This window comes from Aptenodytes patagonicus, chromosome 19 (assembly GCF_965638725.1).
Source record: "Aptenodytes patagonicus chromosome 19, bAptPat1.pri.cur, whole genome shotgun sequence".
Classification (NCBI taxonomy): Eukaryota; Metazoa; Chordata; class Aves; order Sphenisciformes; family Spheniscidae; genus Aptenodytes; species Aptenodytes patagonicus.
The window spans coordinates 1739855-1754142 of NC_134967.1; the positions used below are offsets into that span (position 1 = coordinate 1739855).

The 14288-nt window shown below is 44.2% G+C and overlaps 1 protein-coding gene across 3 annotated transcripts in view; it reads left to right on the plus strand.

Annotated features, from left to right (window-relative positions):
• SPEN (spen family transcriptional repressor) overlaps positions 1–14288 on the plus strand; it is a 67127-nt gene that overhangs the window by 22631 nt on the left and 30208 nt on the right. For all 3 annotated transcript variants that reach the window (XM_076356442.1, XM_076356443.1, XM_076356444.1), the window contains exon 3: positions 144–620. In XM_076356442.1, the coding sequence (XP_076212557.1) occupies positions 144–620 (477 nt within the window). The remainder of the gene's footprint in view (positions 1–143; positions 621–14288) is intronic.

Genomic DNA, 14288 nt, shown 5'->3' on the forward strand with positions numbered 1-14288 from the left:
GTGTTTGCTTGATAGGTTATTGCTGTTTAGTGGAGAAGCAGTCGCAAAAATAAGTTCAGTGCTGACGTGAATGTTTGCATGATTTGCTTTTAGTTGTGCTTGCCCCTTTCTGATGAAGTATTTTTCCCCCTTCCTAAATGCAGGGCTTCAGATAACAGGGAGCGTGCTTATGAACATAGTGCCTATGGACACCATGAGCGGGGGACGGGAGGATTTGATCGGACGAGACATTACGATCAGGATTACTATAGAGATCCTCGAGAGCGGACTTTACAACACGGGCTCTATTATACTTCTCGGAGTCGAAGTCCAAACCGTTTTGATGCTCACGACCCCCGTTACGAACCTAGGGCCCGGGAGCAGTTTACATTGCCCAGTGTGGTACACAGGGATATCTACAGGGATGATATTACACGGGAGGTACGAGGCAGAAGGCCAGAGAGGAATTACCAGCACAGCAGGAGTCGGTCGCCGCATTCATCCCAGTCCAGGACCCAGTCCCCGCAGAGGCTGGCCAGCCAGGCGTCCAGACCCACCCGCTCCCCCAGCGGCAGCGGATCCAGGAGCAGATCTTCCAGCAGCGACTCCATCAGCAGCAGCAGCAGTACCAGCAGCGACAGGTAAGGTCACTGCGGGTTGTTGCCCGACCCAAAGCGACTGTCCCGTGGGCTTTGCGGGTCATTTTCTGAGGCACGGCGAGGAGTTGTGAGCCCAAGCTGTGGAAATAGAAGGTGTTTCGTGGCAAAGCATTATTCATTGATGTAGAAATAAACCGGCGTGAAATGTAAAAAGACCAAGTTGGCACGAAACAGATCCGAGGGGAATGCTGTTGCCGTCGTTAATTATTTTCCATGGTGGATCTGCGCAGCATCCGTAAGGGGCTGGCTAGGCAAAGCGCAGATGTAGGAACACGAGGCCTTGCTACGCCCCTGGCTGCTGCCTGTGTGGTTGGAGAATGGGGTAAATATTTTATTTGCCTAAGTGAGGGAATAAGCAAATTTTAAGGTCGTCTACTTTTTACAGGACACATTTTAAAATACTTGGGGAAACGATAAGTAGTATTGTCCGGTTTCCTCTCATTCCCTATCACCGCTAACATTTAAAAGGTTGATATGTTGCCTTTCCATTTTTTCCCTGTGGCCTCGCAGCAAAAATTGCAGACTTGGAAGAATGGAAAAAAAAAAAAAAATCCAAGTATGCATTTCCTAGCGATACGCCTGTGTCCTTGGTTCTGTAATAGCCATGGTAGTTCTGTATTTGTGTAGCTTTGTAAACTACATACAGGGGGGGAGAGTACTAGAGCTAATCACTGGATTTCTTTTAGTAATTTGAAAATTCATGTTGAAACGTCTCTCGGGTATTTAGCTTTTTAAGATTAAATCCACCCGAAGAGTGGAAACCAAGAAGCTGCCATTGTACCTGTAAATGTTTTATGCTCTGTTTGGTGACGAGCTCTGCTCTTCAGAAGGGTTTCCAGAGTTGGAAACATTTCCTTTGCATACCAGTTCTTCTCCAAAACTGAAAATATTCATTAAGTAAATAAGTACATCAGTATAATAAATACTTAGTGTTTGATTATCACTATGAATGGAATTTTACCACTGGTAACTCTCTAGTCAAGGTAATTATTCTCATAAAACCTTACCTGCTTGAACATTGGACCTTCTGGAAGGGCTAGATGGGCTGACGCTGGGGAGAGTGTGCAGAAGCGAGGATGAGGAAGTTAGTTTCTCCTCTTCTGATTTCCCCACCCCCCCGATGTCTAACGAACCGTGCAAAGATTTATTTACTTCTTTTAATTATTGTTTTCTCCTCCTGGATTCAGAAAGCCAGGTCCTGTCTTGGCTGGAGAGCGGGTGGAGAGAGAGGCACCTCTAGAATACTTGAGACGACTTTTAGGCTGCTTTAAAGGCTTGTTTGTTTATTTCTAACACCTCTCACTCCATGAGATCTTAACACTTAGGTAAAGACAACCCTTTGCCAAAGATTTTCACACTTACTATGACTTAAAAGAATTGGTGAGACTTCCAGAGGTCTCAAAAAAACCCCTAGAGAAGATGAATTGAAAGGAGGCCTGGTTACATTTAAAGTTTCAAAAAAAAATCCCAAGCAGGCAAGAAAATCTCTCTTTTGGTTCTCCTTTGCTCGTTGCAGAATGGACAGGAGGGAGTCCAAGAAACTCGTAATATTTATAAAATGTCATTGTTGGGATGTCGAGACGGGATGAAATACTGCTCTGCATTTGAGAGGACTAAATATGATCCCACTGGAACAAAGTTTGAAGATGTAATCAGAAGCAGCGTCTGCTGTGCTTTAGCATTTCATTTTCTTGGCAATTTCTAGTTGTAGTAATGGAAAACTAGATGATACTCTGGGAGGGAAAGGGAAATAAACTTTTTTACTTACTAATACAGTAAATTCAAATTCAATAGAGCAAGTAATAGAATCTGGTGGATAATATATTTCATTTTGAAGGATCAGAAAGGAGTTTTACATGTTTCTAAGCAATGACTTAGATATTAATAAACATTTAAGCATATCTTCACTTTGTAAAGCAAAACCCCACCTGGCCTTGAAGTCTTCTAAAGCACAAGCGGACTTTCCTGTTTAATTTTTAACATACTTTGAATTTAGCAATGTAAATATGTAAGCCCCTCATACCCTGCGGTGAGCGAAAGCTACCTCGCCCCCTTTTTAATGGTGAGGTGCTCCCACTTGCTGTGCGATCTATTCAGGTTTCACATACCCAGACCAGGCAGAAATTTATTTGCATCTCCATACCCTGGGTAGTAAATTCTGGCTGTGTCATCCCCGGATTGATTTCCCAAATTCCGTATCTAGTTTTCATTTCTAGAGTGGGATTTCTCTGGAATAACTAAGGACGGTTCGTTATTGTCTGAAGAAGAATTGCTCTTTGCAATTTCCGTAGTATTTCTCCGGGATTTTAGCAAGCTGGAGATCCTCTTCTGGCTTTATTACAAGTGGAAATGGCCGATTTTGTGACACTGTGAGATTATTAAGGTCTTTATGACACTGAATTCTTCTGAAATTGTACGTCTTGAAGAACTTTGTCACTCACGTCTCGTCCTGTCTGTCTCTCAGCTGGCGGGGTGGAAGAGGCAAAACATGTTGTGTTCGCTCAGAGAGGTGGGTCTCTCACCCACGCTCCTGTGAATGTTTTGGGGACAAACGCTGGAGCCTGTGGAAACCCGTGGGTGTTAAACACTTGTGAGAATTTTTGTGCGTAGCACCGTCCTTAAGGTGCTGTGAAAAATGAGCAGAAAGGTGGTGAAGGAGAAGCTTGGGCTTTGTTCCTTGTGGTTTCCAAAGAGCTGTGTGAAGTAAATAGGACTTTCATTAAAGGGAGATGATTTTCCTGGACAATAACATGAGGAAAGATGCTCCACAGCTTGTTTTAAAAAAACAAAAAAAGCCTGTATTTCATAAAGGTTCGGAGTTTGTTGCATTGGATCTCAGCTAAGCTTCGCTTTAAATGTCTATTTGGAGGCCTTTACAGGGGGGGTTGTAACGGGAACTGCAAAGGAGTAATGTAGAAGACCAAAAAGAACACGGTAAAAATAAACCATATTCTCTGAAGCAGGGCTTTGTTTGTGGTACGTTGTGGCCTCTCAGAAGTTGCCCACCGGGCTGAGGTGGGGAGGCTGGTGGATGTGAATGCTTTCTGCAGGAGCCGCTTTCTCCGATGGCGTCACCTGCGCGGATTTGAGGAAGAGTTTGTGTTTTGAAGTTGTCTTAACGTGAGATTTCTCATTCCCCACCCGTGTTACCGAAAAGGGTCGTTGGGTTTTGGTTTTTTTAATTGCCTTGAAAGCGTAAAAAACCCTCGAAAATTACATTTTAATTTTCTGCCACCAGAAGCCTTAATTTCTCCGTTTTGTTGATTTGAATGCGCACCGCAAATGATACATTAGCAAACATATTTTCTGTACTGTGTCATGGAAGAAGCTGTGTGATCCCATAGGAAGCAAACCAGATTTTGTTTGTGCCCTGCCCAACCTCCTGAAAAAAAATCCCTCCCCCCCCCTTTTTTTTTTGTAGAAAATGATCTTTTCTGGGCTGCTTGTCAGGGTGTTCTAATGCGCTAAAAAAAAAAAATTCTGTGCGTTTTCATTCAGTTTTGTAATGTCAAATGGCTTTACACGTTTCTTGCTGTTCCGTGTGTTAGCGTTTATTTTTAAAGCTTTGCTGCAGCGATGTATTGAACCACATGGCACTGAGCAGTGGGACGTTTTGCTCTTAAAAGCCGGGCATGTGGCAAAGTACCTTGTTGAGACGGGATTTAAACTTATTTACAAAATCCTGGCGGAAGTGTTTGACTTCCCATAGGTGATGTCCAGAATGTGAAAGTGTGAATGCCGCATGGGTGTGTGTGTAAATTTACAGATAAGTGACCCGAGATTTCCTTTTGCCTTCTTTTTTAATTTATTTTTTAAGAGTGCTTATTCAGTTGACTGATGTCGAGGATGCTGGAGGATTTACTAGTTGGAAGAATAATTTCCTATAGCTTGGAATGTAAAATAGATCTTGCTCTGGAATTAAAAAAGCAACTTCAGCTAAGATGCAAAGTGACTTTTATTTTCACCAGGATTTAGAAGAGCATAGTCATTCCTGTAGTGTGGAATTAAAGCGATGGTAAGAAGTTGTACATACAGAAGTCTGGAAATGGATTTTTTTTTTCTAATTGTGATAGTTATACTTAAAGTTCTAATGACAAGTGGGCAAGGCTTTCATAAAGTAATTAGAGATTGTTTTTTAATTTTTTATTTCTCTGTGATGAAATTCTTTCTGGAGCAGTGAGTTACAGTTGGAAAGGAATATGTATGTGTTATTTTGTGTGTCTTAATATTGAAATAAACTGATGAAAAATACTGCCAAGAGAATTTTAATCATGGGAAAAACAGGCTCCCTGAAACCTCCCATGGAGGCTCCAGTGTATTTTATTTTGTCGGGAACTTTCTTAGCTTGTTTAAACAACTGAAGGGAAAGTAGAAAAAAGTGAATTTAGTTTCATTACATAATGCAAACCTTTCCCTACCATTGTCTTCATGTCCTCTTTCCCGCTTAGTTTGTTGGCCAGCAACTGATGAATCCCACTGGAATGGGATTTAGGGGTTTTGAGTGGGTTGAGAGATGCCTTTGCTGGGGACAGCTGAAAAATCGGGAAGAATGAGGTTAAATGTAGCTGTTCAGTCTTTAAGAATCTGTGAGATGGCCTTTGCTGATGTTAAGTAATTCCACATAAATTTTGCACTGTAGAGATCACCTCAATATTTTAAATCTCTTCTGGTAGGACAACAGGGTTGAGCATGCGCCTGTTTGTATGGGAAAAAGAATTAGGCTAAGATTAAAAAAAAGAAAAATGCATAGAGTAGGAAGCCTCCTTTTCAATTACCACAAAGGCAACAGTAAATCCTGTAAGAGTCAGGTGAAACACCTAATCTTTACCTTTTGTTCACGTAAAGCCATGTGCTGCTTTGATGTTCTCTCTGTACAGGGAAATGTGAATTAGGGAAAGGAAAATTAAAAAATCCAACTCGGATATTCTCAGGTTTTTGTTACCAACTGTTGAGCATTTTAACTTTGTTCTTTCGTGTGTTTCTGTTCATGTCAGCCTGCGCTGCTTCTTATCTAAATATAACGTAGACCATCCTCTTAAACTTTTTTTTTTTTTACCCTTGGGAGTATATCAAGTGTCTTGAAATTGAGCACAGGCAGAAAATTTTCAGATAGCTTTGAAGAGAGAGGAGATACTTTTGTGCTGAAGAGATTAAAATACAGAAAGCAAACCTTTATACCCTCCCTTCTCAAAAACGGCCGAAGACGACTACCTGTACATGCACGCACACGCATGTTTACATACAAATAGATCCTCCTGTGGAAAAAAAATGTAATATATCGCCCGGAATCTAAGATCTCCTCGCAGCTGGCGAGCAAATGGTGTCTCCGTCCCCTTGGGACGGGAACCAGCGACAACCCGTCAGTCACCTCAGCCCGGAGGGAGGCGAAGCCGCGCTCTTTCGCCCGAGCGCCGCCGCCGAGCTGCTGACAGAGCGGCTGGGGGAGGGCGCCAACTCGCATTACCTCATCTGTATACTCTAGAGTAATCTATTAAAAATGTGCGTTGCATAATAGATTTTTATCTCGCTCTGAAAATCCGCCGCTTTAGGTCGCCTCATAGCTTCTGGTGGCGGCGGGAGCTCGTCCCGGCGCTGTAATGGCGGCACGGTCGGGGCGGGTCGGGAGACACAAGGCGGCCGGGGACGCGGGGTGTTTTTAAGCGAAAGGGGGGTGGTTTCCTCGCCGCGGTGCCTTTGCGGGGGGGGGGGGCCGCAGCCCCGGGCCGGCGGCCGCCTCAGCGAGCGGGGAGGAGGGGGGGAAAGATGTGTGTGTGTTTGTGCCTGAGAACCGGTCTGAACCGGCGGGAGCCGGCCGGGCCCGCCGCCGCGCCGCCCCCGGGGCGGGGCCGCCCGCGCCGCCCCTCAGCCGCCCTGGAAACGCGGCGGTTAAAAATACCTCAGCTTTCTACAAAAACCTTTTTTTTTTTTTTTTTTTTTTAAAGAAAAAAACCCAAAACCCCACCCCTAACGCTGGAGCGGCTTTCGCTCTTGCGTGAAGATTCTTTTTCTCACACAGCGCAGGAAAGCACCGCGGTTACGCGGTGAAACAGCAGCGCCTGTGTAAAAGCGAGGTCTGAGGGAGGTAACCGGGCTCCGTCTCAACCTTTGATTTTCAGGTCGCTTTTTATTTTTGAAACCTTCCTTCAGCGCCCGACGCTCTGCCCACTCTAGAAATTAGCACCTGTTTCCCCGCCGGAGGAATGAGCCCCAAAAATCCCCAAAAAGGGGCAACTTTGGAGCCTGCCCCCACATCTTAACACCACCACTGCCATGATATGAAACAGGTAGGACGCAGTTGCGAAATAAAATAGAAATTTCAACATTGCTAGCCCCTCTGGAAGAACCCACCCCCCATCTTTTATATGAATATACAATAAAATCCTTCAAAACATTATTGTCAAGTTAAGTGGCTTTTTTATACGTAGTTTTTCTTCACATGAGCTGCCCAAAAAAGAGTGGACATTTTGCTGCAATTAATAACCCCCCCTATCCCCCGCAGTACTCCCAATAGTAGTTGGTAGTTGCTGGCTCTAAATGACGAAGCAATTAAACCTCTTCCTAAATTTGCAGAAGTAGGTGTTTATCTAAATCTGGTCTGTCAGTCTTTGTTTCTGTAGCAGGGTCCAGAAGCTTAACTGCTGCTGCTGCTTTTCAAAGTGCATTTGATTTCTTTGCCTCTGCAGAGAAAGATTTCCATCTTTTTCCAAATTAATTTCAGGTTGGGAATCTTAAAAATGCATCGTGTTGGGGATGGATGCAAGGAAAGGGGTCCTGCAAAAAGACACCTATTTTATTACAATGGTAACTATTTAGATTACCTCAAATGACTTTATTGTTTTGCATTCTGTTAAAGAGGTGGATTTTTTTTTTTTTTTAATGCTGTAAAGGCTTCTTGCAATTAGATCAGAGTCTTTGTTAGCAAATATGAGGGTTTCTGACAGCTAAATGCAGACCCTCGTGTGAATTTGCCTTATCCTCTGCTGGGGGAGGAGGACCTGCTATGTTTTAAAAATAACATTTCTTAAGTCACCTGTGGACAGCTGCAGGTCTGCAGGAGCGGGAGCCAGTATCTGGTGTGAGGTTTGGCAATTTCAGGTCTTCCTAACCTCCTTTTTTAGGAACGGTGGGAAAAACCCGAGCCGTATGGAAGGCATTGCTCCCGCCAGCGTCGGGGGAGACGTTGTCCTCTTGAGTTTTGCATTGGGCTGTTCGTTAAGCCCGTGGGAGCTGCTGGGAACTGATTTTCTTCCCGCGGGCGTGCTGCAGCCTGAGGAAGGTCTGGTGCTGTTGGTGGATTGGGTTTGACTTTGGGGTTGTGTGCGCGTGTATTAACAAAATGGTCACTTCTAATTGCGTTTCCAAGGCTTTGATTTCCTTCCAAGTATTTTGCTTAATCATCTTGAGTAGGCTGAGGGAAGGAAAGAATTAGCTGAGGTCAGGGAAGTTGAAGCTGCCCGTGTTACTTCTTGGAAGCCAGGCTTAGTCCGAGGGATCCTGAAGGCAGGAAGAAATCTGCCTCCTGCTCTCTTCCCACTGTACGCCGAAAGAGCAAGGGAAAATCAAACCCTGAAAAAGCCAAACAAAGCAGGGAAGCCGTGTAGTGCGATAGGCTGTGTTGGGTGCCTCCCTCTGCCTGAATGGTCCAGATTCCCCTTTCTTTGAGAGAAATACAACTCGGATGTGAATCATCGCTAAAATAGATTAGAGGGATCCTAGTCTAGAAGTGCCTGCTTGTCTCCACCGATGATGAAGGGAGTCTAGACAGCTCAGATGGAGACACATACATTACAGGCACCAAGAGATGGGGGAGAGGATTCCCATCATCAAGACCTTTGGAATAATGGGCAGTTTAATAATTTCTAATGAATATTCACGTGGAGGGATGAATAGCAAAAGAGGAAGGCTGTATTGAACGCTTCCTGAAAAAATACCAGTCGTCACGATGATCAAAGGAAAAATCCAGCTGCCGCCTGTGTTCAGTCCTATGTGTTTCCATTAAAACATAGAGCGTCCCTTCCCATCTTAAAGGTCGGACTTGCAAATACAGTGATTTGGGGTTTTTTTTTTCCCAAAGAGGATGTTTCTGGCTCTGCCAGAGGCGTGGATGCGGGCACTGTAATATCTTAGGGACGAGAACCTTCCCATTAAAACCTAAGGGCTGGGAGAACAGCTCTCTTCGAGGTGTATTTGTGAGACCCGGGCATTAACCTTAAAAACAACTTCAGGCAGAGCATGCTGTGCTTAAACTAAGGTCACAGGGTTGTGAATTAATGGTAAATAAACCTTATTGGGGAAAAAAAAAAAGAGTACTGTCCCTCAATCTTTGCCCATCGAATTAACCGTGTAACTGATGCACTTAGGTTTGCCCTTAATGTGCAAGCATCAAGCGTAGTCTGTCTGCGTCGTCGCAAGTGCTGAAACCACTAATGATGGCATCAAGGTTTTAAGCGTGAAAGCTTCTTAGCAGGCGATTAGATACCCCTCTCCAGATCATTACGGTCAGCTGGTAATGCTGCTCGGAGAAGAAGATGCGGCGTGTTTACGAGTAGAAAAATCACAGACTCGGAGAGAAGCGAGGGCTTCGATATTGTGTTAGAGGAGAAACAATTTACAGGTGCCAGGACGTAGTCCTAATTTTTTAAAATCTTTAAGGGAAGCAAAAGCTGAGTTTCCAAAAGGAGGAGGAGGGAGACGTGCACTGTGTAGATGCCGTATTAATAAAAACCATGAAAACCTTGCATTATTATTTATTAAGTGCCTAACACAAGAACAAAAATAACCCTTTTAAGTGTGCGTGGACATTAAGAAACAAGACTTCTCTGTGAATCCCTCCTTCTCGCAAGAATCCTGTAACAAAGGTAGGGGACTTACTCTTTCGTTTCCCGATGCTTGCTGGGTTTCAGAAACAAACACCCCATCTCCTTCCAACCACGAGTCCTCCCTCCTGTTTGGAGAAGTGAAACCTGGAGCCTTTCATATACTTCTCTTTGAAAAATGTCTGGAGTTCAGTGTGCAGTTGCTTTATTTAGCTCAAAGCGATGATTTTGGCTAGAAGACACTTAGAAATCTAGGATGGTAGCAAAAGTACCTTTTGGAGAATCCTTTCTACGAGAGGGAAGTGGCTTTCAAGGCCATCTCCTCATTTCTTCTACAGTTGCCCAGAAATCTTCATCATTTTTATACCTCATATGAAAGCCTCATCAAACACTTTAGAAAGGGGAATCGTTAAGGCACATCTCCAGCAATAAGGGCATTCATGTATTTTATTATCTTTCGTCCGTTTGAGAGAGTAGAAAGCTTTTCTAGTGCGATAAGGTGTGAAAGAAAGGCACTGTTCCCCTCCTGAAAGTGAATTCCCAAGAATGAGCAGCACTGGGTCCCCACGGACAAATGGTGCCGGGCTGGGCTGACTGAGAGATGCAAGTGCCCTACTTATTCCGGCTGCTACAGGTTTGACCTCCTTGTATCATCTGACACCTCGTTCGGTAAGAGGTTGCTGCAAGATCTTAAACCCTCAAATTATGTAAGATTTACACAGTTGCTTTGAAGTTAGTCCCTCCCTTCAATGTTTGTTTACTGCCTGGTATGTCCTGTTGTCTGGATTGTGGAGGATGAATAGTCACAGAAAGGAAGCTATCGGGTTAGTACAAATTTTCTATTCCTCTTTGGCTTTCTCAGTGTGCGTGGAGCTGTGTTTATCCCTGTTTCAGAGTCCGGGAATACGCCGAAGACGTGCTGCGCCGGTCGGGGCTTTGCTGGGTAAATGCTGGTGTGTAAGTTTTCTGTTTGTTTGTTTTGAGGCGGTGGGAAGTGAGGAATGGCTTGTTGTGTTTCTCCAACAACTAGATGCTATCTAGCAGTTACTTCAGAAGTAGTTTACGTTGGTTTTGCTGTTTAGTATGCAGTTTCCCTGTAACTTTCAGAAATCACGTGTGAAAAAAGGAAGATGTATGTGTGGCTTGCAGACTGTGCCTCGCTGTGCAGCTATGGTTTGGAGGTTTTAAAGCCTGCTCTCGGTCAGCCCTAAATCCCGTAAGGGAAGCACACAGGTGGGGCATGTAGGCTCTGCGTGTGGGAATTCCTCGGAGGACTTTTCTTCTGTCCCGTAATCTCCAGCGTACCAGCTAAATTGCCTCATGCTGCTCCTCCTTTCCCAGCCCTAGTAACTAAATGCTGCTGCTGCCATGTGGTATGGAGGCCGGGGATGTAAAGGCAGTCGATCCAGGGAGTTGTGAGGGCGTAAGGCATTTTTCATTTGCATTTTTCCCTACTTTTGCGTTTTTCCCACAAATATCTAAGTCCTCAACTTGCTTTCCAATCCCTGGTTAGTGTGATGGAACTGTCCCAGGCTTTTGGGAAGGGGAGTCCCTGGACTTCTGACCATGTGGAGGTTTAATCACTAAATCATAACAAATACTGCTGAATTAAATTACAATAGGATGCTTTTTCAGAAGTTACTCTTAAGAGACAAAGACGAGGACCACTCTTTCATGTGATACTGGTTTTGTTTTTTTAATTTCTAAGGCTGGCGTTACTATATAGTTGCTTGACAAACGTAAAGACACATTTTCTGCACCAACGTGATCTACATTCACTAGGCTATAGCGCTTTACCTGTTTCATACAAAGATTGTCCTTTATTTTTTATTTTTGTGACTTTAAGTGCTTTTCACCCATGTGAAATTTCACAGAAAGTTCTACTTTTAGTTGTATTTTTATTTGCATGTGGGCAGAAAATGAGGTAATTCCCAAATATAGCCCTAGCCAAGAGATCCATCTGTTCTCTGCATTTTTAAATGGCAAATTAATCCTTAGCATACAACTCATCAAATGTCTCCTCTTTTATAATGTATGCCGCCTGAGATCACAGAAATGACATTTTTTTTCCCAGGCCTTCCATTTTAAGTAGTCCTTTACATGAGAATAGCAGCTACCGTTCCGGTTTGACAAAGTGCTCGCGTGCATCTTCCAGTTGCTGTAGTTGGTCTAAAAAAGGGGATTTAAAAAAGCCTCCGAAATTATTCTTCCCTTCATCTGTTTGGCGTTTCTTTAAAAGGCTGTAGAAGATAGAAATTCTGTTTGAAAAACGCCCTTAATAAATGTACTTATTTCTGACGGAGAACTAGGGTCGCTTTGTCTTTTTTCTTTTAGATTTCGCTCTTTGGACAATGGTGACCATTTTTAGAAGTACTAAACTTCCACAGCGTTATCTGCCATAAATGGAATTTCTATATTAAGCTTCGCGTGTTCCCAATTTTACTTAAGAGGCATTGTTTATCAGCTGTGTATCTTGGCATGCTTTTCATTGCAACTCCCATCCAAAGAACAATTCTATTTGTTTATAAGAGAGGATGCACCATTTCAAAACCGCTCCGAATCGGGAATTTCGACAAATGGCATTTTGTCTAACGCTAAAACAGTGCCTTGAAGAGGGAGGCGATGATCTCACCCGCCTTTTGGCAGGGCAGAGCACAAGGTTAGGGGCTCGCTGCCCGCGCGGGCCGGGAGAGCGGCCCCGGGGAGTAGAAGGTAAGGAGCGGTTGAGGGTGGAGTCGATGGGGCGTGTGTGGGGCCAGATGGCAGACAAATGAGAGCTGTCAGGAATGTAGGGCATAAAAATAGTGCCAGGTTTGGTTTTTTTTAAGGCAAGGTGTGATGCTTTTCCAAAACATGAAGACAGAATTAATTCTGCGGGTCTGTTTGCCATGATCTGCCAGCAGCTTTATGTTAAAAAAACATTTATACCTCTGCAAGACTGAAATAACCTGGAGGCGAATCAGAGCTGATGCTTTTTTGTTTTTAGCATATGCATGAAAAAGGCTTTTCTTCTGAAAAAATGTCCAATGCTCAACACGATGTCAGTATAGTTAAGGCCGAATGCTTTTAAAATTGTATTAAGAAGTGGTTATTCCTGGGAAATAATTTGACGGTGCTTTTAAGGCAAAAGAAGTTGCTTTTTACTCCTCAAGTAAACATGTGGTAACATACTTGGACGCAGTAGTGGTTGCATTTTAAATGGCATTTCACTCTCCTGGCTTACAGACAGTACTTGGAGTTGGGTGGTGGTTTTTTTTTTTTTTTTTAAAGATGCTTAGGAGATCCCTTCATCAAAGCAGTGCAGTTGTTGTTTAGGAAACTGCCTTTAAATGTTGCTTTCTCGGTATTTTGAAAAGATTTGGCCTCCTGCGAGCCAGGAGATCAAGTTCCTCAGCCTGCTCCCTTGGTGATTCATTGAATGACCTTGGGCAAAGCCCTTGGCCTCTTCTTACCTTATTTTTCCATCTGCAATGCAGGGATGTTAAGACATACCTACCTCCCAAGAGTCTTGAACTAAATTTTTTTTTTTTTTTTAAATATTTCATATGCTTTGAGGTGACAGTTGCAAAATATTAATTTAGATCATCTGCAGATAGCTGGCAAAAGCTGTTTACTTTAACAGTATTACGCTAATTTTGGCCGAAGGGTTGAAAGCAATTTTTCTTCTAGACTGAACAAGCCGTTCCTCTGCTGTAGCGGTGAACTCTGCCCCGCCGTTTTCTTTTAAAAGCCGCTGCGATTGCAGGCTTACGGTGCCGGCAGCCTTGAGTGGCAGCTCTTCTGCAGGCGAGTCCCGGCGGTGCTTGAAATAATTTGGCTGAAGCCCGGCATGGTCAGAGGAGGTGGGAGTTTGGGGTGGCTGCAGCGGAACTTCTCACAGGGGCTGGTTTTTGACCCAGGGCTTCCCTCGATGAAGGTAACGTTAAAAACCAGAGGCTCTTTGGGCTCGCACATTCTCACACCCACCCTCTTTCTTCCCTCTTTGCATCGGTGGAAGCTTAATTGTGGGAAAGCTACACCAAAGAGCTGGCTTTGTACTTCACCCTCAAGGCCTCGATGACTTTAATCTTTCCCAGCACCAAGCTCCGTCACCGTGGCCGTTTGCTGAGAAAGCATTTCCTCCGGCTTCCCGGAGTTTCCTTTTTGAGCGTGAGCGGTCCCACCATTCCCTGGGAGCATCCGTGTTTCGAAAAGGCAGTGGCTGGGGAGGCAGGCAACTCCAGCTGCTCCCGAGTTCAACACCAAACCCATCCATGGCCGAGTTAACAGCCAGCACGGGGAGCAGAGGACTTAAGTAGCGTCTTCCCAGCAGTAGTAAGCTGTTGTGGCTGCTGAGTTGGCTGTTTGCTACGTAGATAGGCTGCTGTGTTTGTAACCCAGACTTTTTTTTTTCCCAGGTTAGCGTTTTTCATTCTTGGCCGTACGAAGTTCAAGCCTGAGGACAAAGGGACGTAGGTTGAGGAGCGGGGTGGTAACACCAACTGGGGTTGGGCACAGTCTCCATCAGCCAGGCAGGGATTAATACAAACATACGTATTTTTAGCGATCGTAATGGATTATTTAGTTGCAGGGAAGAATTAAAAGGAGCCCACGGCTGTCTTGAAACTCTCAGAGCATGTGGCTCCAGGGGAAAGGTGGTTCTGGGGGTGGGAGTAGTCCTCTGTCCTTCTGAGCGACATTGTCATCTTTTCCGTGATCCATTTCAGCCTGCTGTTTCTCATCAACGTTCAGGTGTCAGATATCATGATAAAATGACTAAAGTAAAAATATTAATATGGCCTGTCACAGAAATTAAAAAGCGATGTTAATAAGTGACTTGACATGGGTTAAATAT